The following is a 23,771-nucleotide window of genomic DNA, read 5'->3' on the forward strand; positions in this document are numbered from 1 at the left end:
TTTGGAGAACACTTAGAGAACTAAAAATAAACCTGCCATTTGATCCTACAATTCCTCCACTAGGTATATATCCAGAAAACCAAAAATCATATTATTACAAAGATATTTGTACTAGAATGTTTATTGCAGCCCAGTTCATAATTGCTAAGTCATGGAAGAAGCCCAAGTGCCCATTGACCCACAAATGGATCAATAAATTGTGGTATATGTGCACCATGGAATATTATGCAGCCTTAAAGAAAGATGGAGACTTTACCTCTTTCATGTTGACATGGATGGAGCTGGAACATATTCTTCTTAGCAAAGTATCTCAAGAATGGAAGAAAAAGTAGTAGTACTCAGTGTACTATGAGTACTATGAGTAGTACTCATAGTAGTACTCAGCCCTACTATGAAACTAATTTATAGCTTTCATATGAAAGCTATAGCCCAATTATAGCCTAAGAATATGGGGAAAGGGAGAGGAGGGGAGGGGGGAGGATGGGTGGAGGGAGGGTAATTGATGGGACCACACCTACAGTGCATCTTACAAGGGGACATGTGAAACTTACTAAATGTAGAATATAAATGTCTTAACACAATAACTAAGAAAATTCCATGAAGGCTATGTTAACCAGTTTGATGAAAATACTTCAAATTGTATATAAAACCAGCACACTGTACCCCATGATTGCATTAATGTACACAGTGATGATTTAATAAGAAAAAAATGGGAAAAAATAGTTTCCTATTTTTGTGGTAGGCAGAGATTTCTTAAAGAAAATTTATAAGCAAAAACCCCCACTAACTATAAAATAAAATATTGATTGATTATATTTTATTAATACTAAAACCTTGTGTCATCAAAAACACCAACAAAAAGCAAAAATCAAACAAAAGTCCCAGACCACACCATTGACAGACCGGACAGCAAGCTGCAGGCTGGGACACACAGCGGGGCACATCTACCTGCCAGAGGACAGGTATCCAGGTTATATCAAGTAATCCTGCAAATCAATACTAAAAAAACTATCCAGTTTAGACATGGGGAAAAAATTGCAGAGGCACACAACTTGTTAGTACAGAAAGGCAAAGTAAAGCCGGAGGACGTAATCACCAGTGCCTGACAGCCTGGGTGCGTTTTAAAGGAACTGATGATGCAAGATGATGGGAAGGGCTCGGCACCTGTAGCTCAGTGAGTAGGATGCCGGCCACGTGGCCCCAGAGGTGCGGGTTCAAGCCCGGCCCGGGCCTTCTAAACAATGACAATTACAACAAAAAATGGCTGGGCATTGTGGTGGGTGCCTGTGGTCCCAGCTGCTTGGGAGGCTGAGGCTGAAGAATCACTTGGGCCCGGGATTTAGAGAAACAAAAAAACAAAGCACAAAGTGATGGGAAGGGTGTGGAGCAACTGAAACTCTTCCCTTGCTTGTGGGAGTCCAAATTGGTATAAATTGCTATTAAATAGTAAAACTGGTTGGTGGTATCTACTAACATTAAACATATTCTTGTCCCGTAAGCCGGGGATTTCACTGCTAAGTAGATACACAAGAGAAATAAAGGTGTAAGTCCACCAGGAGACCTTTTACAAGAATGCCAAGAGCAACTGACTCATAATCGACAAAAACTGGAAACAACTCAGATGTCTCTTAACAGGAGAATACAAAAGCAATCTGTGGCGTGACGGAGTGAACTGTGGGTACGCACACCAGCACGGATGGACCACCATGGCTTATGTGTGAGAGGGCAGACACGAAGGGGAAAGGCTGTGTTCTATCAAAATCAGGAATAAAAAAAATCTATGCGAATCAAAGCCAGAATAGTTTACCTCTAGAGATAGAGATTCATTAGGGAAGGGAATAGGAACATTTTCACAGGCTGCAAATGTTCTATATCAGAATCTGGGTGTTTAAATATGTAACATTCATTACATTACATTAAGCTTTACATTAAGCTTTACATTAAGCTTTACATTAAGATTTATGCACTTTACTTAAAAAAAGAAAGGAAAAAAAATCCTTTTTTTACAGGAAAAAAATTGGCAGCCTCTGGAGCCAGACCTATCTGTTTTTACTCTGAGATTGGGTACTTTCTTGCTGTGTGACCTCAGGAAAGTCAAATAACCTCTCTGTGCTTTGAGATAACGGTGTCTGGCTCAGCTGTGATAAGGATTAAGAGAATTAAAGGATATAAAGTTCTCAGCACAGGGGCAAGTACCTAAGGCACTCCCACCCATTCATCCTGTTACCAGGTGTTTGCTAAGCTTCCTTCCAGGACCCACTGTTCCCCTTGGCAGCAATAATCACCAGCTAGAGCCATCAAACTGTGACATCATTTAGACCTTTTACTAGGCCTTCCACTAGACAAAGTTCGATTTACCCTCATCTATTATCCTACAGACCCGGATGAATTTATTTTTACTATAATTGTTTCCAACGTGTGTTATAGAAAATAAATTCCATCTTGTTCAAAAATGCAAAATCCATAATCTTCCCAGAATTGGGAAAGAGGTGGGTTTTCCAACCAGATAGCTAGTGAGTGCTCTTCTGTCCAGTGACCTGAGAGGCACAGAACTGCCCTCTAGTAACCTTGCTCACTTCCTGTTTTCTGCAGGAACAATTGCATGAGGCAATGTTATTACACACAGGATTGCCTCATGCTTATTCTAAAATAATTCTCCTGGTAGCATCACATAGAAACTGAATCATCATTTGTGGTTTAGATTTTTTTTTTTTTACATGTCTGCAGTGGTAAAAATTGAAATTCTGTCCCATGTAAGGAAGAGGCTTCTCTCTTTTATTAATTGCAAAATAAATATGCTTCACTGCAAAGGGCAGCAGAAGGGCCCCTTTGAAAGTGCTTATACCTAAGTCTGTGGGTGACTCATCAACAAAATAAAAGAACCATTTTTTAAGTATAAAAGAATTTCATATTACAAATGTATGGAGTAAGTGCATCAAGAAAAGTGAGGTCATGTCTCCCAGTTCAGGCAGCAAGCAATCATTTCTGCCTGAAGCTGTGATACCGAGTACCTGTGACTTAAATCAGTTGGTCAACAGACACTGGCCTTAGACACAGTGCTTAGACAGCAGCTGCTACATTTTAGGGCTCCAGAGAGAGTAAGTCAAAACCCAGGAAAAAATGGGGAGACAGGGGCCCCCTGAAGACTTGGTGGCTGGTGAGGGTGGGCACAGGTAAGCCAGACGTCTTGGTGGGCCAGCAATGGGGCTGCCCACTGACCCTGGTGGGTGCAGTGAACTGGGCCAACATGACCAAGAGGGCCTGGCATCCTGGACTGCTCCAGCCCTGGAGGGGTCCAGCAACAGGTGTCTGGGTCCCTCCAGAGAAACCTCCGGGTACACCCCATGGCTCCCCAGCCAGCTGAGAACATTTCTGATGCTCATGTTCCTCATGGACACTGTAGTCTTACTGGACCTGGAGGGTGTCACTCTGAACAATTCTCCCTGAGTCTTCCCACACCATTGAGTGACCTGCCCTGAGTTGATGTGAGCAGGCGCCATCCAGGTGACCTCTCCTGTCTGACTGCAGAGCTGCACCAACCTGCTCCAAGTTTCTCGAGACCCAAGATTCAGCCTGGAGCACAGTAGGCACTCAGAGATGGCTCGTCTGTGCCAGGAGTTGTTCTTGGGGCTTTGGACATGATAGGGAAAGCCCTGAGTTCAGGTGTGGCTCCTATCTGGACTGGGCATGTTTTAACTTGTTCTGAGAACCTGACTGCCGTAGAGCATTGGCTTAGACTGGGAGCTCCTGCTGTGTAGCTGGGGGGTGGGGGGACAACCAGAGGCAACCTGGGGACATGTGTCTCCTACCCTCTGGGGGGTTGGGGGTGGCAGTCCATCAGGTGGGGCCTCAGTTTCTGCAGTGATGCCCCCAAGCCGTCCATCCAGTCTGTGTGGGGTGCAGTGATGCCCCCAAGCCGCCCATCCAGTGCAGGGTGTAGCATGCTGTCAATCGGGTCAGTGCTTATCATTGCCCTCTGGCAGGGAAGCTCCAATGGGCAGGAGTGGTCATCCACCAGTGGACACCCAGGCCTTGGACTCCTCAGCTATTGAGGCCAGGAGCCAAGGCTCTACCCCAGACACTGCTGGTTTCCCCACCTGGGCTGTTGCTGGTGCACACAGGTACTAGTGTAAACACAAGCTTGCTCAGTGCACGGTGTCCTCAGGATCACCACGCTCTACTAAGTGGCCATGGGAGGGGGCATCTCACTCTCCTGACACCTCTCCACCTCGAAGAGAAAAACACAACACTAAAGATTATATTCTTTTCACATGCAAAATGCCTCATTCCACACTGAAGAGGGCCAAATCCCTCCCCTTCCTCCTACACCTGTCCCGTCCAACCCCACCATCCCCCCATCCTCTACTGCCTGGTGCCAATGTGGGGCAGGACAGTGTCTGGGACTTCTCTTCCCAAAGCCTGGAAACTGGATGCTGGAGGGGAGGAGGATGCTGCCAAGAGGTGTATGTGCATCTGCTTGCTTTGCACAAAGCAAAGCTCTGACTCTGAAGGTAGAATCTCCAGCCAAATAAGAGCAGAACAGGGTAGCACAGCCACCAGCAGGAGGGAGGGGCTGGGCTGTCCTGGCTGCACATGCAGGGTGAGAGATGGGAGGACGGGAGCAGGGCAGCGGGCCCAGGGCAGCATGAGGGGCTCACTGCTGTCAGGTGTCCCTGAGAATGAACCCGTGTGCGGGCCCAGCCTGAACACCTGCCCCTGCCTCTGCTGGCTTCTCTGATCTAGGGAGGGGGAGAGACTGTGAGCATCTTAGTCCTTTCTGTAATGAGATACCACAGACAGGGTAATTTGTAAATAATAGAAATTGATTTCTCACAGTTCTGGAGTCTGAGAAGTCCGAGTTCAAGGCACCAAAGACTCTGTCTGGCGAGGGCCTGTTCCTCAGAAAGGTGCCTCTGTGTCCTCCCTTGTGGAAGGGGAAGGGTCTTCTCTTCAGCCTATTTTGTAAGAGCCGGACCCTATTCAAGATGGTTGGACCCTCACGACCCAATCACCTCCCAAAGGTCATACCTCTTAATACTATTAAGAGTATTCATCACCTTGGGTATTAGGTTCTAGCACATAAATCTGGGGGGACTATAGCATTCCTTCCCAACCCTCCAAAAATTATATTCTTCTCACATGCAAAATGCCTCATTCCACCTCAGCAGCTCCTGAAGTCTCAACTTGTTCAAGCACCAACTCAAAAGTCTAAATCTAGAGTCTCATCTAAATATCATTTAAATCAGAGATGAGTGAGACTAAACGAGCTAAGGGCTTCTGAAATACAACAATGGGACAGGCATAGGATAGACATTCCCATTCCAGGACGGAGAAATAGCAGAGAAGACAGGAGTAATAGGTCCCAAGTGAGTCCAAAACCCAATGGGCACCCCAAAAGTCCTGCCTTCTCGACACTCTGGGAGGGGGGGTTGGGTGCTTAGGGCTCAGGTGGCACTGCCACACGGGTTGCTGGGCACAGTGCACACTGCAGCCACCCTGGGCTGGAGGTATAGGTCAGTGGCTCTACTACCCTGTGGTCTTCAGGTGGCCTCAGCCCCCCAGCATTGCCCTGGTAGGGGCACTCTGCAGTGTCCGCACCCTGGTGGCAGTTCTACACCAGGACTCCAGGGCTCTCTGAGATATCCTGTGAAATCTAAGTGGAGGCAGCCATGTGGTGAAAGTAGCACGCATAGGTGCCATCAAGGTCTTTAGCCTATGTCCCCTGAGGGGTAGCCATTGTGCCCCAAGCCACACCTGGGCCAGCTGATGAGCTGTGCACCAGAGCATGGGAGCCAGACTGCAGGCAGCTCTGGGCAGCGAGGGTGGAGGGTTGTATTCAGAGCTGTCCTGCAGCTATCCAGACCGTAGCGCCTGGCTTCTGCCTGTCACACCCATCTCGTGCTACAGCAGTCTGGCTATGCTTTTGCTGTCCTCTCTCCAATAGGGGTTTTGAATTCTTTACAACATGGTCAGGCTGAGATTAGTCCAAAATCTTTTAGATCCTGCTTCCCTTTGGATTATAAATTCTGCCTATAATTCATTTCTGCCTTCCCACGTTTTACTATAAGCAATCAAGAGAAGCCGTGCTTTGTCAGGGATTTCTTCCTCCAAATACACTATTTCATCCCTTGTCAGCTCTGACGTTCTCGAAGCACGAGGACACAGACAACATGGCCAAGCCCTCTGCTACTCTCTAACAAGCAAGGCCTTTCCTCCAGTGTTTGGCAACACATCTCTCACTTCTGTCTGAGATCTCGTCAGAGTGGCCTTTACCATCTATACTTCTGCCAGTGCTCTGCTCACAAGCACTTGAGCAATCTGGGAGGACAGAGGCTCTGTCTAGACGCTCAGGTCCCTCCCTGAGCCCTCTCCAGAGCTGCCCTTTGCGTCCATTCCTGACTACCCAGGCTTTCCTTAGCCTGCTCCGCCAGACCTTCCCAGCCTCCGCCCACTCCCCAAGTCCAAAGTTTCATCCCCATTTTCAGGTGTTGTTAAGGCAGCAGCCTGATTCTCAGAAGCAATGTTTATCTTAGTTCATTTGGCTGCTCTAACAAAATACCTTAATCTGGGTAATTCATAAACAGTGGCAAGTGATTGCTCACAGGTCTGGAGGCCAGAAAGTTCAAAACCAAGGCACCACCAGTACATCCAGTGTCTGGTGAGGTCCTATGCTTCATAGATGGCACCTTCTATGTCCTCGAATGGTGGAAGGGGCCAGGGCACTGCTCCCTCCACCTCGTTTCACAGGGCTCCGATCCCACTGGTGAGTACAGAGCCCCCATGACTTAATCTCTTCCTAAGGACCCTACTTCTCAAAACTATCGCATTGGGTGTTATGTTCTAATGTATGAATTTTGGGGACACCAACATTCAGATCATGACAGAAAGAAAGGAAGGAAAGAAGAGAGGTAGAGAAGGAGGGAGGAGAAAGAGGAGGGGGAGGGAGGAGTAGAGGACCTTAGGAGGTAAGACTAGGTGCAGGGGAACCCATGCCCTGGCCCTTGGGGGAAAATGGGAAAGGTAGCAACAGAGACAGCGTTATCAGGGAGGTGGCCGTGTAAGGCTGGCAGACACACTCTGGAGTTCTCTGTAAGTTGGTTCATCGTGAAAAAACAGATACGTTTAATCTACAGTCTGTTTCTTATTTTGCTGGTGCTCTTTCAGAAATGTCCTTCAGCCTCTGATGCCCAGATGTGCCCATTGCTTCCTCTGGAAAAGTAGGGCAGCTCCAGAGAGGAGTCACATTCTCCCTGCCAGGGCGTGAGATGGAGAAACCAAGGAGGAGAGGGAGGAGCAGGGGCTGGGGCGCGGGCAAACACTTGGAGCTCAGATGCAAAGATGAGCTGAACAGGAGATGTTTTCATGGAACGAGAAAAGGAAATATTTCTCAAATTACAAGAGGCAAATTCAGCATTGCAAACAGATTGTTTTCGTCCACTAGCATGGAGAAAAGAAAGCTCCAGAAAGATCTAGGAAACAATTTCTTCAAACACAGAAAGAGGAAATAATATCTGGCATCAGGATGACCTTCCTTGTTGAAGACTAGGACAGAAGTCTCAGAGACAGACACCGGAAAATTACTAGAGGCCTCCTTCCCATACAAGGAAAGCCCTCTTGTCATACCCAGGAAGGTCCCCACTAAGAAACGTCTGCAATCCCCGGACACCATGTGCTCCCCTCTTCCTCAGAGTAACTGCCCTCCCTGGCTCTGCGGGGTCAACCCTGGAACACAACCCCCCCTGAAGCCAGTCAGAGTCTTCTGCCCTGAGCCGACTGCCCTTGTTCTGGAAGACACACAGACTAAAGGGGCCATCGGCATTCCCCCAGGAGCTTGCCTGGACCCTCCCAGGGAGGTTTGTTTCCCTGCTGGGGGCTGGGGTTGAGTAGCTGTAAGGAGAGTGTCTATTGAGGAGGAAGTGGCCATCCCCAGGCCATCCCCAGGGCAGCAGAGCTGGGAGCCGGAGGAAGTGACGAAGCCCTTTTATCACCTGAGCCTGGAAACCCTTCTGTCCTAAATTCACACCTGTCTTTGGCCCTTTCCAAGAGATTGGGCCATGCTGTGGTGAATGCTGGACCACAGCCAGATGACAGCTCCATAACAGTGCGGTCAGGGTCCCTCGGCCTCAGCTGTGCAGTGGGCTGACAGTGGTGACCACCTCATAGGCTTGTTTAGAGCAGAAGATGAGTCAGCATTTACAAACCAGGCCTGGCATCTCACAAATGCTGGTTGTCATTATTATTATTCCCTGTGGTGGAACTCAGAACCTTCCTTTTTGACCTTGAACTAGCATGAATTAGGTTTTGGCCTTCGAAGGCTAAAAGATCTTAATTAGGACAGTTAAACAGATTGACAGAGAAGTGCAAAGTCAGAGCCCAAAGCCAGTTTCAGAGAAAACACTTACGAATAGTTTACAGAGCGGCATTGCAACCCTCAACACAAGCGCCAGCCAGCAGAGAGGGGACAGAGCCCAACACCTCTCTGCATCTCTCACTCTGCACAGCGCCTGCCAGAGTAGATGCTTGATAAGAATCAGGAGTTATGCTCCAACAATCTCTAGTGCTTTGGAAAATGCTGGAATGCACCTTTTATCCTCAGAACCCCCCTGCAGGGCCGGGGGCAGGGGCCATCCTGAGTTTTACTCACCAACATCAGGTTGCAGGGCAGGCCATATTTGTTATTTCCATCAGTCAGGTAAACCGCTGTGGTCCCCGAGCTGGGACAGATCAAGTCTCCACGGCTCTGCCTTCAGTACATTCAGCACCCTTCACCTGAGCAGAAGTCCTCCTGCCTCCCTGAGAGCCTTGCAGACCCCACATCTTCCCTGCCTCCCTGTCTAGGGCCCCAGCTCTGTACCCCTCCCCAACAGGAAGACAGGGGCAGTCACTCTGAGGGGTCTGAGGTTTTAAAAGTAAAAGTTTAATTAGGGAGATTATCCTCCACCAAACCTAGACACTTTTGCCTGGGCTCTGCAACTCAAAAGTCCCCAAGGCAAGAGATAAACAACTTAGTTAAATAAACATTAAAAAGCCTTGGCTACATTTAAAAGGGAGGAGAAAATAGCTTAGAGCAGGGAAAATAAATATCATAAGTTACCACAGCAAATTATCCTGCCACATAGAAATAAGTAAATAAACACTCTCTGAGGTTTGTAACCTGCCTGGGGCCACAGCTCCCAGGTAAGAATCTGGGACTCCCGACTATATGCCAAGCACCTTTGCCACTTCCCCACCGGTTTGTTGAGTGACTGGACCCAACCTCGACTTGATAGGAGAGGAGACGTCTACAAGAAGCCCAAGTCCAGTCTGCTAAAGTCCTAAGGGATGCCTAGGAAGACAGAGCAAATGCCCTCGTCTCCATTCCTCCCTTGAACTAAAACCCTTGATGGTTTATTCAAAACAAATATAAGAAGATTCTGGACGATGGGGAGAAGGCAAACATGCCAGTGATCTTGGAACTCAGGGAATTGCACTGTGGTGAGGTCTCTGGGGTTTTCTTTTTTTCTGCCTCATACACACTTATCTCAGATACCGAGTTAAAGAAGCTGAGAACCTGGAAATGGCAATGAGCACAGACCAAAAAAAAAAAAAAGAAAGAAGAAAAATACATATATATATTCCAGCAAAAGCCTGCTCTCTCTAGCCAGAAGAACAGGAAAGACACAACCTAGCAGGATAGAAAATCTTTCGACAATTACTTCTCTGCTCCAGCCAAATGTCACAGAAGCAGCTGTGGCCCAGCCCCACCATACCAGCAAAGAATGAGTGGGGGGCTTGGATTTCAACCCTCCTCAGGGTGAAATGAGCCACTGACCTGTCTACTCCCTAAGCCACGACAATGTCAGAGAAGGCCAAACAGGGTCAGGATCTCTGCCCAGGGCAGTCACGAGGAGCCCTTACCCACCTGCGGGGGGAGATCGCAGAGAACACCCAGTAGAGTCAGAACTGTCTGGACCACCCAGTGGTAATAAGGACAAGGACACTCCCTCGCCACAGTGTCACAGGGGCTGTGTGGAGAGCAGGGACAGCTTCTGCTACCTCTCTCAGCTATCAACCTACGATCTCTAATTGATATTTACAGAAGCATCCAACCAACACATTCAAGGACCCACGAAACTTATACCAAGTTGCATCATACTCTGGGCCATAAAGCAAACCCCAACACATTTAAAGGAATTGAAATCCCACAGACAGTACTGACTGATCACAATGGAACCTAACTGGAAACAAGCAGCAGAAAGACAGAGGACAAACGACCAGATGCTTGGAATCCAGATATTCTCGTGAATAATCTGTGAGTCAAAGACTAAATCTCCAGGTCAACAAAAATACACTTAATTGAGCGAACATGAAAATAAAACATATCAAAACGGGTGGGACACGACTAAAGCCAAGAGGGGAGGAAATTTCATGGTAGTAACTCTTACCTCAAAACGGTAGAAAAAGGAGAATAAAATACATTTTAAAAGAAGCAAACAATATAGATACAGACAGAAATCAATAAAATTTAAAAGAGAAGGATAGTATAGGGCGGTGCCTGTGGCTCAAGGAGTAGGACACTGGCCCCATATGCTGAGGGTGGCTGGTTCAAACCCAGCCCCGGCCAAAAAACTGCAAAAAAAAAAAGAGAGAGAGAGAAGGACAGTACAGAAGAATCAATGAAACACAGAACTGGTTCTTAGAAATGATCAATAAAATTGTCAAACTTTAGCAAGACTGGCAGAGAAAAAGCAGAGTATAGAAACTATCAGTATTAGGGATGAAACAGGGGGCATCACTACAGACCCCAGGAACCTGCAAGGGCAATGACGGGACACCACAAACAGCTCTACACACAGACATCTGCCTTCACACCAGTTCTGGACCAGAAGACAATCTCCTCAAGAACAGAAGGAATACTTCCTAATTTGTTTCATTTAGCTACTATTCCCCTAATATCAAAATCAGACCAAGATAATGTAGTTTTTTAAGCACTACAGCCAGGCATGGTGGTGTGTGCCTGTAGTCCCAGCTACTCAGGGGGCTGAGGTGGAAGGATCGTTTGAGCCCAGGAGCTTGAGGCTGTAGTGTGCTATGGCTGTGCCTATCAGTGGCTATGGTGCTCTAGCCTGGGCAACACAGCCACAAACAACAGATGAACATCCATCAGGAATAGAAATACAGAAAACCTTAATATAATATTAGCAAATAGAATTCATCAATATATTTAAGAAATTATATACCCTATATAAGAGGGGTTTATTCTGGGAATGCAAAGCTGGTTCAATATCTTAAAGTAGGACCGGCCCATATGCTGCAGCTGGTGGGTTCAAACCCAGCCCCGGCCAAAATCTCCAAAAAAAAATATTTAAAGTCAATCGGTGTAGTACATCATGTTAACAGACTAAAGAGGAAAAATCACATGATCCTGGAACAGTGAATGAAGTGTGGTCCAGCCATGCTACAGACTATGTCTCAGCAATGAAAAAGAGATCCACTTGATGGAGCTCTATAAAATCCTCCTGGAAGAAGTGCTTCCCACGAGAATGTAACATTCTTGGAATGACAAAACTGACAAATGGGGAACAGGTTGGTGATTGTCAGGGGTTGGAAGGGGAGGAGCTAGAAGGGAAGAGGAGTGGCCATACAAGGGGAATATGAGGCTTCCTTGTGGGATGGAATATTCTGGGTCTCTACCTGCCAATATTAAAATCCTGGCTGTGACATTGTGCTATGGTTGTGCAAGACGTCACCACCAGGGGAACCTGGGCAAGGGCTTCATGGGGTTTTCTGATGCTGTTTTTTAAAACTGCATGTGAATCTACATGCAGTATTTTAAAATAAAACTTTTTTTTTTCCAACAGTGCAGTGGCATCATAGATCATAGAAACCTCAAACTCCTGGGCTCAAGCCATCCTCCTGCCTCAGCCTCCCCAGTAGCTGGGACTACAGGTGCCCACCACCACACCCAGGTAGTTTTTCTATTATTAGTAGAGATGGGGTCTTGGTCCTCCTCAGGCTGGTCTTGAACTCCTGAGCTCAAGCAATCCTCCCACCTTGACCTCCCAGAGTGCTGGGGTTATAGGTGTGAGCCACTGCACCCAGGCCAAAATTAAACATTTAATTTTTAAGAAGAGACAGCCCTACATGAGGCCACTCTGAATGTGGTGGCCTTGGTCCAGACCTGTGGCAGAGAGCATGTAAGGATGGAGGCCCCAAGACAAAAATAGAAAAAGTAGTTGTGATGCTTTGTCCCTCCTTTTCCTAGAAATGAGTGTGCTCCCCGGGTAGAAGATGATGCAAGGAGGGACACCAGCCCTGGTCACTAGCGGTGCTGGGCCAGTTTCCAACCTCTCAAAGACTTAGCTTGCGTCAGTAAAACGGGTACAATGTTGAGCATTGTGCCTGGGGGCCCAGAAGAGGGGAGAGGGGAGGAAGGTGCATATGCCTGTGACACGTCATCCCGCCCTGAGGTCTCCCCCGTCCCCTTGCCTGCCCCTTGTCTCACTGCTCACCTCTGACTTCTCTCTTCCTTGCTTCCTGTGTATGGGAAGTTCGGAAGGAGCACTGTGGTGGGGTGATGGCGGTGAATACACAAAGGAGCCCCTTCCAGTCTCAGACTCCCAACCTCAGATTTATAATTTCCATATTGAATATTAATGCATCTTTTTACTAACGCTCAATCCATCTGAAGGTACATGTTCATGGTCAGTTTCCCTTACTACAGTGGTTCTCAATCTGTGGGTCGTGACCCACAGGAACTGTATTAAAGGGCCTCCGCATTAGGAAGGTTGAGAACCACTGTCTTACTTGAAAGTTTCTAGAAACGACCTATGTGGGAACCAGTGTATCTGGGGTGGAGTCTTGGCTCCTGGACTCAATAGCTGAGCAACCTAGATGGAACTCTTCCCCGGGCGTTGTCCCTGGGGCTGGGAATCCACTGGTGGAAGACCACTCCTGCCTACTGGAGCTTCCCTGCCATAGGGTGGTGACAGGCACTGACCCCAGCAACAGCACAATGCACCCTGCCCAGACTGTGAGAGGCTCACCTGGAGGGTGAGGCAGCCAGGAGGGGATCACTGCAGAGACAAGCCCCCAGGGGCACCTGCAGGACTGGCCCCAGAAGGCAAAAGACAAATATTCCCCAATTGCCTTTAGCTGCCTCCACCCCGTCCCCATGCACCCCACCCCAGCTACCCAGCAGGAGCTCCTGGCCTGAGCCAGTGCTCCCCAGCAGCCAGGCTCTCAGAACAAGTTATAACATGCCCAGTCTAGATAACAGATTTAGCTTCTAATCCTCCCAGTACAGTGTGCCCATACCAACCCACAGGGCCTTCCTTATCGTGTCCACGCCCATGCCCCCAGCTCCAAGAATGGCTCCTGGCACAGATGGGCCATCTCTGAGTGCCTGCTCTGTGCCAGGCTGAGTCTTGGGTCTCAGAAGACGTGGTGTAGGTTGGTGCAGCTCTGCAGTCAGACAAGAGAGGTCACCTCAGGGCAGGTCCCCCTCAGTGAAGGAAGACTCCAGGGAGAATTGTTCAAAGTGATGCCCCCCCGCCCAGGTCCAGGAAGACTGTGACCGTGAGGAACATGAGCATCAGAATTCCTCTCAGCTGGCGGGGGAGCCATGGGGCATTTGGAGGTTTCTCTGGAGGGACCCAGACACCTGTTGCTGGCCCCTCCAGGGCTGGGGCAATCCAGGATGCCAGGCCCTGCTAGTGATACTGGTCTAGTTCACTGCAGCCACCAGGGTCAGTGGACAGCCCTGCTGCAGGCCCAGCAGGATGTATGGCTTACTTGTGCCCATCCTCACCAGCCACCAAGTGCAGGTGACCAAGTTTCCAGGAGGACCTCGCCTCCTCATCTTTTTCACCCACTGGGAGTCCTACAGAGAGAAGGTGGATACTCCCAAGACAGGATCTGAGGGGGGAAGCAGCTGGAGTTAACAATTCTCTCTGCACAGACCTAGAATCTCACGCTGCTGAAACTGTACTTGACTGACTGGATGGTGCCATTGCCTGAAGTCAAGGCCAAGTTGGGCTGTGCTAATAGGAGCTTTCCAGGTTCTCCTGGATCATTCTCTCCTGTTCTCTGGTGGGCCCCAAATTTCATGGGGGCCACTGAGAGGCTGGCACTCACCCCGAGTAGGGTGTCCCGGGAGTGTTTGGTTCAGAGGAGCAAAGTCCTGGAGGGAATATTGGTGCCATTGTTGGCTAGCAAAGGGTCTGTGTCCCTACAGGACACAGAGTTGTCAGGGGGACAGGGAGTACAGTCAGACACAGGGACACCTGCTAATGGTGACAACACTTAACAATGGAATGGTTGCTGGAAGTTGAGGAAGGAAGTGGCTCCCACTAGGAGTTCTCAGGCCCAGCCTGGTCCCCTTGCCAATGAGTGACGCAGCAGGATTTCCTGTCCTGGCCAGGCCTGGACTGGGCGGTCCTGTGGTGAGTTCTGCTTGTGTGTGCCTGCTTGGCCCTCATGCTTCTACTCAGAGCACCCCAGATGGCCTTGGCAAAGCACCCACACCCGGTCTTTCTGTGCATTTTCACCGGGGTAATTTTTCTGCTTTGCTCCACAGGAACCATGCTGACACTCCAGGGCTTGGTGCTCTCTGGGCACAGTGGCTGGCTGTGGTGGATAGGATGCCACTGGGAGGGCCATCTGGAGACAGCTCCACACCTGAGCAGGAGGCCACGGGGGTGGGGACAAGGGCTTGAAGAGAGCAAGAAGCCAGGGGTGGGGGACGTAGCACAGTCCTTGGCCCAGCAGACCTGTGCATTCCGATAGCTTACGGCAGTTGGAGGTGGACTTCTGTCACTTACCACCGAGAGTCCTGACACAGATGGCACAGACCCATGCCGCTCTAGCATTTAATCCTTCCCTGAATTGGCACTCGAGGAGTAAAATGGTGAGGACGACACCTGGGCATATGCTCTGTGTCCTGACCTGTGCTCTATGCCCTCTGCTCTCTGACCTGGAGGATGTTATGATCCCAATGTACAGATGGACAAGTGAAGGAGGCTTGTAACAGAAGATCAAGCAGCTCAGGCACCCCAACAAGGACCCAGAAGAGTGTCCTCCCTCTCTGGCTCCGCCACAGGCTCCACACACACAATGCCCTGGCCCTTCCCTGCAACCCAGCCCAACCACAGTGGCCAGGCTGGGTGGGGGAGCCTGGATTGGCTGAAGTCTGGGGGCCTGCCATGAATTGAAGGGTGGCCAACCCCACAGGACCACAGGGCGGAGCATGGAGCCTGAGGCCTGGGGAGGGATGCCTGGTAGGAAGTTCTAGACACATCCTTCCTGAGAGTGAGAAGGATGGTGATCAGACAGAAAACAGATGCCCATTGCTGCCGGTGCCCAGATGACATGCCATTTGCCCTGGCCACATGGGAATCCCCTTGGCTGTGCCCTGTGTCTCCTTTCCTGCTGTAGGTCCTCTGTGCCCAGAGGGGCAGAGCTGGGCACCTTTTCTCTGCCCTTTGGCCTAAACTCTCCCAGAAGGTTTGTGGATTTGAATCCTCTCTTCAGAACCCTCAGGCTTTGTCAGCCTCCTGGTTCTGTATGGTTAAGGCACTGCACGGTGTCCTGGGCCTGGCACCGGATCATGGCACCAGGAAGTAGAGCCATCAAGTTCCTTCACCTCAGCCAATAGAGGCAACCTTTTGACTCTTGAGGTAAAACTCTTCAGCAGGGCCTTCTTCCCCTGTGAGCTCATAATCACACCTACTTTCCTGCCTTTGACTTGAGGCAGAGAACTGGGTTAAGGTGAAATGACCTGGGAGTGTGAAGTGCCCCTGCCGGGCAGAAAAGGCTGTGAGGAGAAAGACTCATCTGAGGCGGTGGGAGGGCTGACCGCTGTGCTGAGCGGGAAGAAACACATTTCTGAGTTTTGGTCCCGACTCAAACAACCCAACAGGAACAAGTGAGGGTCTGGATTGGACTGAAGAATGCCTTGTCACCATGGCTACCAGGAAACGGTCCCACTTCTATATAATAAGGGCTTTGGCAGGTGCCAGACCATTTGATACTCCCGCCTGGGGCCCAACGAGAGGGTGCCCTGCCTGCCCTTCCTCCTGCTGTTACACAGACATCAGAGGGTTCCCAACCTGACAAAAAATGAGCCTTTTCCTTTTTTGATCGGGGGCAGGGAAGGACGGAAGCTGGGCATCTTCACCCAGCAGCTACTGTTACCCACACTCAACAGGCGTGTCGCACACGTGCGCACAGGGGCTGCCTCAGTGTGCGGGATCACCGCATCCGTGCTGGGAGTGGCGGTGTTGGAACCGGCTCTCTTCGTTAGTCCTCAAGTTCTTACCTGGCAGACAGGTGTCCAACAATGAAGAAAAAGAATCCCCATACCCCTCACCCGCCCTCCCTGGACGCCCCCTCTGGTTCCATCCTCGCTGCAGCGCTCGCAGGCTTGGAGACAGCAGATTTTTGAGTGGAACCAGGGAACCCCAGCGTCTGCAGGGCCCCCCTCAAGCTAGTCCTGCGCTGGACCAGCCTCACCCCCGAATTCGGGACCTGGGGTTCTGGGCTGGGGCGGGTCCACAGCTCCTGCCAGACCCAGGTGGCGGGGCGAGCGGTGATCGTTCTGGGCCCTGGCGCCCCCGAAACCCGCTGTTCGGGAAGCTGGGACAGCCATCAGGCGCAGGAACATAACAAGAGCACGCGCACCTGCCGACCGCCCCGCCCACTCATCGCCGGCCAATCGCGCGCGCGGGGCGGGGCCGGAGCCCAGCTAGAGCTGGAGCCGGAGCCGGAGCCGGAGCCTGAGTCGAGCCCAGACCGAGTGAGCAGTGAGCGTGGCCTGGGCCCCGCAGCCTCCGCCCCGCAGCCCGCAGCCCGCAGCCCGCAGCCCGAAGCCCGCAGCCCGGTCCCTGCCGCCCCCGGGGCATGGCCTGTCTGATGGCCGCTTTCTCGGTCGGCACCGCCATGGTGAGTGAGTGCACCCTTCGCCCGCCGGCTTGTTTTAATTTTCGAGTAGAGCAGGAAACACACAAAGACCCCCACGATTGCCCTGACATCCTCTCCCTAGGAGCGCGTCCTCTGGGCGCTGACCCAGGGCACCCGGGGAGAGGTACTGGCTCCGGTCGCGCCCCGCCCCGGCTACCTGGAGCCTTGGGATGCTCTTTACACTGGCCGGGGACGCCCAGAAGGTGGAGGGGCCAGTTGTGGGGCTGGAGGCAGCCCCACAAGTGGACAGATGGCCTTGACCTCGTCCTCCTACGGGCGATGGATGCAGGGCCCTGGGTACACAGAGCGCGCTGGGGAGGGGCTGCAGCCTGGGCCTGAGGGAAGAGAGGGAATCCTTCTGCCAGCATGTCAGGCCTGGGGTTTGGGGAGCGGGGATGTATCCCACGATCCCCGGAGCACTGGGCACTGTCTTCCAGAACAAAAGAGGCAATTGCCCCCAGAGATCTAAAGCCTAAGCCTGCACTCCCCGGAACAGCCCACGCGGGACCTACCCGGGGAGGGGGCGGTGAAGCGCCCAGGAGGCCGCAGGGCGAGCCTGGGTACCCGCGGCCGCCCCTCTGCGCGCTGGCGAGACCCGGGTAGAGACAGAGAAGTGCATCTCGCTTCTCCCAAGGGAATCAGCTCCAGGGGGGGATGACCATGCCTTAGTGCTGGCGAACTCATCGCTAGACACAGTTACCGCAAGTGCTATTTCCAGGGGTGGTCAAGAATCTCCCTTTGCTGTTTGTCTCACATTAGGAAAAAAACAACCGAACTAACCTCCTGGCCACCCACCCACCTCCTTCATCCCTGGGCCCATTTCTGCTTATCGCATCATCCCCTGGAGGGCACCAACATTGCAGCTTGGTGTCTCAAGTACAAGCAGAAAGTCTTCAATGTTCCAGCCCCTAGCATCCTTGCGTGGTCTCCCCGTGTAGCTACTATCCTGCTAGTTACTTCCCGGAGGAGGCTGCGAGCCCACAGTGCCGAGCACGCACCGGGTTTCACCCTCGCTCCTCCCCTTTATTTCATTTTTAGCATCCTGTTTGAAGTCAGCAGGGCTCGGCAGGATTTGACCGACAGTTACCTCTTGCCGTGAGCTCAAGAAAAAAAAAGTCGCCGGGTTTCTGCGCATGCTCTGTTCTGACAACCGCATCCTATGATTCCAAACAGGTTACTGTAGCACATACCGCGCTTCGCCAGCTCATTACATAACGATTTTGTGTAAAGCGATAGAATGGGGCCAAGACACGGCAAGGAGGGTGGTAGAGGAGGGGAGAGCCAGTGCGGGGCTGGGGGCCCTCAGACGGCCCCCACCTCCTCGTGGCTCCGCTTGGCTTCTAACTCGCAGGAGGCAGCACACACCCCCCTCTCAGCACCCTGCTTCCACCTGGTCCAGGGTGTGGGTAACACTTGGGAATTCTTCCTTTGCTCTTGTTCATCTACTTGGAACTCCTTAATTAAGTTGACAGTGGAAAATTAAAGGGATTACTGATGTTAGTTGAAGGTACAGAAAGTTTCAGACTTTTAAGATGCCAGTAACTCTCAAAGCCCTTTTAGAGCTGCAAAGGTGGCTTGAACATGTGGGAAAATAATACGAATGTTGTAAGGTTTAGTATTTTACACCAAGATTGGTTTAATGTTATATTACGGTCTGACGCAGCCCCGAGCTCAGGTGTAAGTACCGTTCTCACGCGGAGATGCTAATGGCTCGGCTCATTATTTTTTAGGGGAACATTGTTTTGTTTAAAAATAATTTCTCCCTGAAAACCTGCTACATTTTTTTATTTAAAAATTTCGGTACATCTATGGCTATCCCACCCTGAAAGTACTGATCTTTTCTAATCTCAGAGGCCAAGCAGGGTTGGCCCTGGTTAGTACTTGAATGGAAGACCACCTGGGAATTCTGGGGGCTGTAGGCTTAAAAGAAAAACCAATTAAAAATAAAAACAAATTCGGTCTGAGGTATAAACAAAGAGCCCTTGAGAGATGCCCAGGATCCTGACTTTTGCTTTCCATGCTCTCCTTGCTCAGGGCCAGCCTGGTGTGGACGTTGTGAGCCATGAGTGGGAGAAGGTGCCTGGAGCATCAGCGCAACACCAAGGGAACAGGCTGGACCCCCTCCCCGCCCCTCAGCTCATGGGCTTGGGAGGGACAGAAGTGTTTCTGGTGGGAGGGTGGTATCTGGAGTGTTTTGTCAATCTGTCCTCTAGTTTAGTTAAAGGTATGATGTTTTGGTTTATGGGAGGTTGCCTGGAAGATTCTTGGTCAGTACACTTCTTTCTTCTCATGTGTCCAGGGCACCAAGGAGGCCACTTGGTACCTAGGTGGGTTCCAAGGCTGGCAGCAATGAACCCAAGAGAAATCTGGGCACCATCTAGGGCACGTCCCACTCCCTCCCCTACCCATAATGCTGGGAGAATTTCTACCTCTGTCTCTGCCTCCCTGGTGGAAATTGAGTGAATGAATCTCACAAGGGCCTAGGGGTCACTTACTGTCTGTGAAAGGCCCTCCCCAGGTAAACAGGCATCTGTATATGCCCAGCATTCAAACTGAAATCACAGTCGCTCTGCTCAGCACCCAGAAGATATTCTCATGAACGGCGGCCAGGAACAATCCAAATAGGCTCCCCTCAGCATTCAGCATCCATGAATGGACTCACTATTATTTGCAGTTTATTATGCAGCACAAATTGTGCATGTGAGGGGGTCAAAGGCAGTGCTTCAGCAGGAGAGAAGCTGAACAGTGAGAGGAGAAGATGGAGGGGGAAGATGTGTTTGTTTTATTTTTAATGAGCTCGGGAGGCTAAGGAAGAGTGAGCTGTAACCTACATTGCCGGCAGCTCTCATCGGAGGGTGTGTTTCCAGAGAGCTGGTCTATTTCTGAGGGACAGACCATTGCCTTGCCGGCCAATGGTTTCCATGATTTGCGTAACTGGGTGAGGCCCTGGGACCCTGTGAAGGAGAGGTGGGTGACTGTGCGTTGCTGTGGTTTATCTGGGGGTGGTTTTCTCAGTTTTCTTGGTTTTCCTATAATGGACAAGGTCTGGGATGACCCAGTGGGACCTACAATTTGCCTTTCAAAAGCTCAGCTATGTTTGAGGGTTGTTAAAAATGCTGTTGGGAGAATGCAGCTCAGACTCAGAACGCCCGGAACTGGACCCCACTCCATGACAGGGGGGTCTTGAGCAAGTCAAGCATTCGATCCCTCCTCTCAAATGGAGTAGGCAGCCCCTCTCCCACCTTAGTGTTTTGGAGATAATAGGCATACTCCGTGCAGGCTGGGGTCTAAGAGGCCCGTTGTAATCGCTGAGTCAATAGTCACTGTTGTTTCTAATCAGTCACCCAGCACAGGAGGCACGATGGTTTAATACGGTAAATTGCAAGAGCTTGACTTTGGCTTCCCTCTGTCTCATTCCTGAATAGCTTTGTCCCCCTGGCCTGTCCCCTTGCCTTCCTCCCTGAGTTGGCTCCCAGTGCTGCAGGAGGAGGCTCTACAGCTCTGCTGATCTGGTCCTGTCTCTCCGTCCACGGCGCCCCAGGGACCACTAGACAAAGTGCAAAATGCTTAACAGAGTTTGCTAGCACCTCACCGTGGGGACCTGTTTGTCCTTCTGGTCTTTCTCCACAGTCCCCTGTCCCCTGCCCCCCAATCCATCCTCCAGCCCCTGAGTTTCTTACAGGTCCCGATGCTCCACTCTCTCTTGCTGTGGAGAACTTGCACAGGCTTGCGGCCAGCACCCCTCATCTCACCTCCCTGGACTCAGCTGAGATTTCATTGGTGTGGAAACTCTTCCCTGAGCACTCCCAGCCCAGGCTCTGCATTGCACTGGGTGCTTCTCCAGAGTCTCTGTGCCACTCCAGCCTCACCTCTTAATTGCCTGCTTTCTCGCCTGGGCCAGATCTTGCATTTGAGCTTGCTGGGCCAGAGGCCACATCTGTCCGGCTGACTGCTGACCCAGATGCTGACCCAGACTCCACTGGTGCTCAGTGTGTCCAGAAAATGAAGGAGGGAGTGGCTGAGTGAGTAGACAGGATCAGGGTCTAGTTGGCAAATTCAGACATAGGTCTGACACCTGCATGTGCCACCACTGGTGGAGGGATGGTGTGGTGGCATCCACCCTGAGGCTGACACCTGTGGTACGTGATAGGGAGAGGGGATGGGTGGCCTGTGACACCTAGTATCTTTGGGGTGGAGGTAGAGAGGCCCACACAGGAGGGGAGTTGCTGGATCACGCCCATCCCTTGCCCCCAACTGAACTCACAGCCACTGGGGTCCCAGGTCAGAGCCCAAGTCTGCTAGTGGGTTGTGGGTTTGCACCCCAGACACTCTGCCTTTCTACCAGGCAGGGTGACAATGGACTCTGGGGATCAAGCCTAGAGCTCCTTGTCTTATTTCTCTGCTCCTTTGACAACTCCCCACGTCCAGCATGATTTGGTGCTTTCCAAGTGTCCTTCAGAGTCAAAGCAGCAGAGTGGACCCCCAGGGCCTCCGGGGGCTGCTCTTGTCCCCATGTTGGGACCCCTAGAGGGTAGCGGGACACTCTGTCCCCCAATCGGCCTGCCCTTGGCCTCCACCAGCTGCGGAGGAAGACTAGTCCCTTGAGGGTCCTCAGGGCTCATCCTCACTCTGGGCTATGAGTCCCTTCATCAGACAAACACAGATCGTCCCTGCCTGTGCTTGGGAATGTACCAGCCACCCAAGTTGGCACTGGAAACTTGTCACACGCCTAGTGCCAGCAGCAAACCAAGCTTAATTTTGTCAGAGCTTTACTCTGCACCTTTATTTTTATCCACACAATATTATGGTCCTCGAGCTAAGTTTTCATTTGGTTAAGGTTTTCAGAAGTAGGAGATGTCTACTCCTGGGATGGAGTTGTGTCTGTGTGGAGTGTCTGTCTGTGTAGTGTTATGATGTATGAGAGTGTGTGTGGTATATTGTCTGTGTGTGGTGTGTGTGGCATGTGTGTATATGGTGTGGTGCATGGTGTGTGTGTGGTGTGGGTGGCGTGTGTGCATAATGTGGTGTGTGCTCGGTGTGGTGTGAGTGTGTGTCTGCATACCTTTTTCTGAACGGCAAAGCTCCACCATCTGCATACCACCACCCGAATCCCTGTAAGCACCTCTCTCAGCCCCATATTTGTGCTTTAACTATTGGAAATCTTCAGCATAGGGACAGACTCTTGTCCCTGTAAATACTATGCTGGAACAATACCAGCTCTTCCACCACCCAGAGCTGTCCCCTCAAGCCACATTCTACTGGGTGGGGGGACCACTTGAGTTGCTGGGACTTGTGGGGGTTTTTATGGACAGTCCAGTCTCTTTGGGTTTTGTTTAAGAAATAATGACGAATAGCAAGTGACACTAAAAAAAATAGGTGACAAACCTGTGGAGAAAGAATAGTGCGTAGTACAATGAGATTCCTCTTTGGAACAAGAAACAACACACAGTGTCTCCCCAGTCCTATGGTGGTGGGAATGGCCCAAGTCTCAGAGATGGCTAGCTCTGGGCTCGCTGACCAGGCAGGCAGCTGTCAGCCGTACGGCGGAGCATCACAGAAGGCCCATCACAGAATGGCACTGCGGGATGTTTCTCTAGACTTGGAGACAGCTAGAAAAAGTACAACATATTTGGTCCCCCAGAGGTCCCTCTTGTTTTGGAGGTACCTGAAGCTTATTGATTTGTGCGGGGTTGCCAAGCCATTAGAGAAGGATATTCCTTTCTTTGCATAAATACTTTTGGTTCTTGGCACATCTGTTACAGTGCACTTGACTCCCAGTGGAAGCTTTAAAAGCCAGTGCTAGCTACAGAATATCAGGTGCTCTCACCATGCGCTGAAATGGGCACCTGCCTGGGGTTTCCATGACTCCAATTCTGGGATCACTTCCTCTGCTCACTTGATTTTGGGACTCACAGCAGTGTCTCAATTTTCTTGTCTTTATAATAGAGGAAAAATATTAACCTCTCCAACTTGTCAGTGCTATTATGAAGATATAGGAAGATAACACAGTTATAAAATTGGGAAATTTTAAAAGTGAAATACGAAGGCCAACCCCCACAAAACTCAGCAGCTCAAGGAATATTACTGCTCTGGAGAAATTTTTATGAGATTGCACAAGGCAGGCATTAAAATAGCTCATGGTGAACAGAACTTTCTCAGTTATGTATTTCTCAGGCGCCTCCTCTGTCTTGATTGTTGTTTTATGAGTGGACTGTAATAGATAACTTTTTATGGTGGCCAGTGTTTTCTTCTTTGAGGCAAGTGATTCATTGACTATAGTTGATGATTAGATCTTATGATTCCAAAGTGAGACTTGCAGATCAGTGTAACATTTTATTTTAAGCATTTTTAATGGAGAAAAAGTGATGGTTCAAGAAGACACATTCCTCTAGGAAAGCACTTTTCTTTGGAACCAAAGAAGGGACTCCTGCGTTTGGAGAAGTGTCCCTCCTAATCATCAGTGGCCCTAATGGCATGTGCCGCCTCCTTTTCTTGATGTGGTATATAACGGGACTTGTTGCTCTCTCCCCATTTTTCTAGAATGCCAGCAATTACTCTGCAGCAATGACAGAGCCCAAGTCGGTGTGTGTGTCAGTGGATGAGGTGGTGTCCAGCAACATGGACTCTGCTGAGACGGACCTGCTGAACGGGCATCTGAAAAAAGTGGACAACAGCCTCACGGAGGCCCAGCGCTTTTCCTCCTTGCCCCGGAGGGCAGCTGTGAACATTGAATTCAAGGACCTTTCCTACTCTGTCCCCGAAGGACCCTGGTGGAGGAAGAAAGGTAGGGACGCAGGCTGCTTTGTCCATAAGGCTGGCAGAGGGACACTGAG

General features: G+C 50.6%; 1 protein-coding gene and 1 pseudogene across 2 annotated transcripts in view; both read left to right on the forward strand.

The window, feature by feature from the left end:
- Positions 1 to 16,806: 16,806 nt before the first annotated feature.
- ABCG1 (ATP binding cassette subfamily G member 1) overlaps positions 16,807 to 23,771 on the forward strand; it is a 61,326-nt gene continuing 54,361 nt past the window's right edge. For both annotated transcript variants that reach the window (XM_003798068.3, XM_003798067.3), the window contains exons 1-2: positions 16,807 to 16,920; positions 23,479 to 23,722. In XM_003798068.3, coding sequence (XP_003798116.1) covers positions 16,879 to 16,920; positions 23,479 to 23,722 — 286 coding nt within the window. In that variant the 5' untranslated portion in view covers positions 16,807 to 16,878. The remainder of the gene's footprint in view (positions 16,921 to 23,478; positions 23,723 to 23,771) is intronic.
- On the forward strand, positions 18,743 to 18,860 carry LOC111727885 (annotated as a pseudogene).

The sequence above is a fragment of the Otolemur garnettii genome, unplaced genomic scaffold (genome assembly GCF_000181295.1).
Source record: "Otolemur garnettii isolate 467f Iridium unplaced genomic scaffold, OtoGar3 scaffold00128, whole genome shotgun sequence".
In the NCBI taxonomy this organism is placed as follows: domain Eukaryota; kingdom Metazoa; phylum Chordata; class Mammalia; order Primates; family Galagidae; genus Otolemur; species Otolemur garnettii.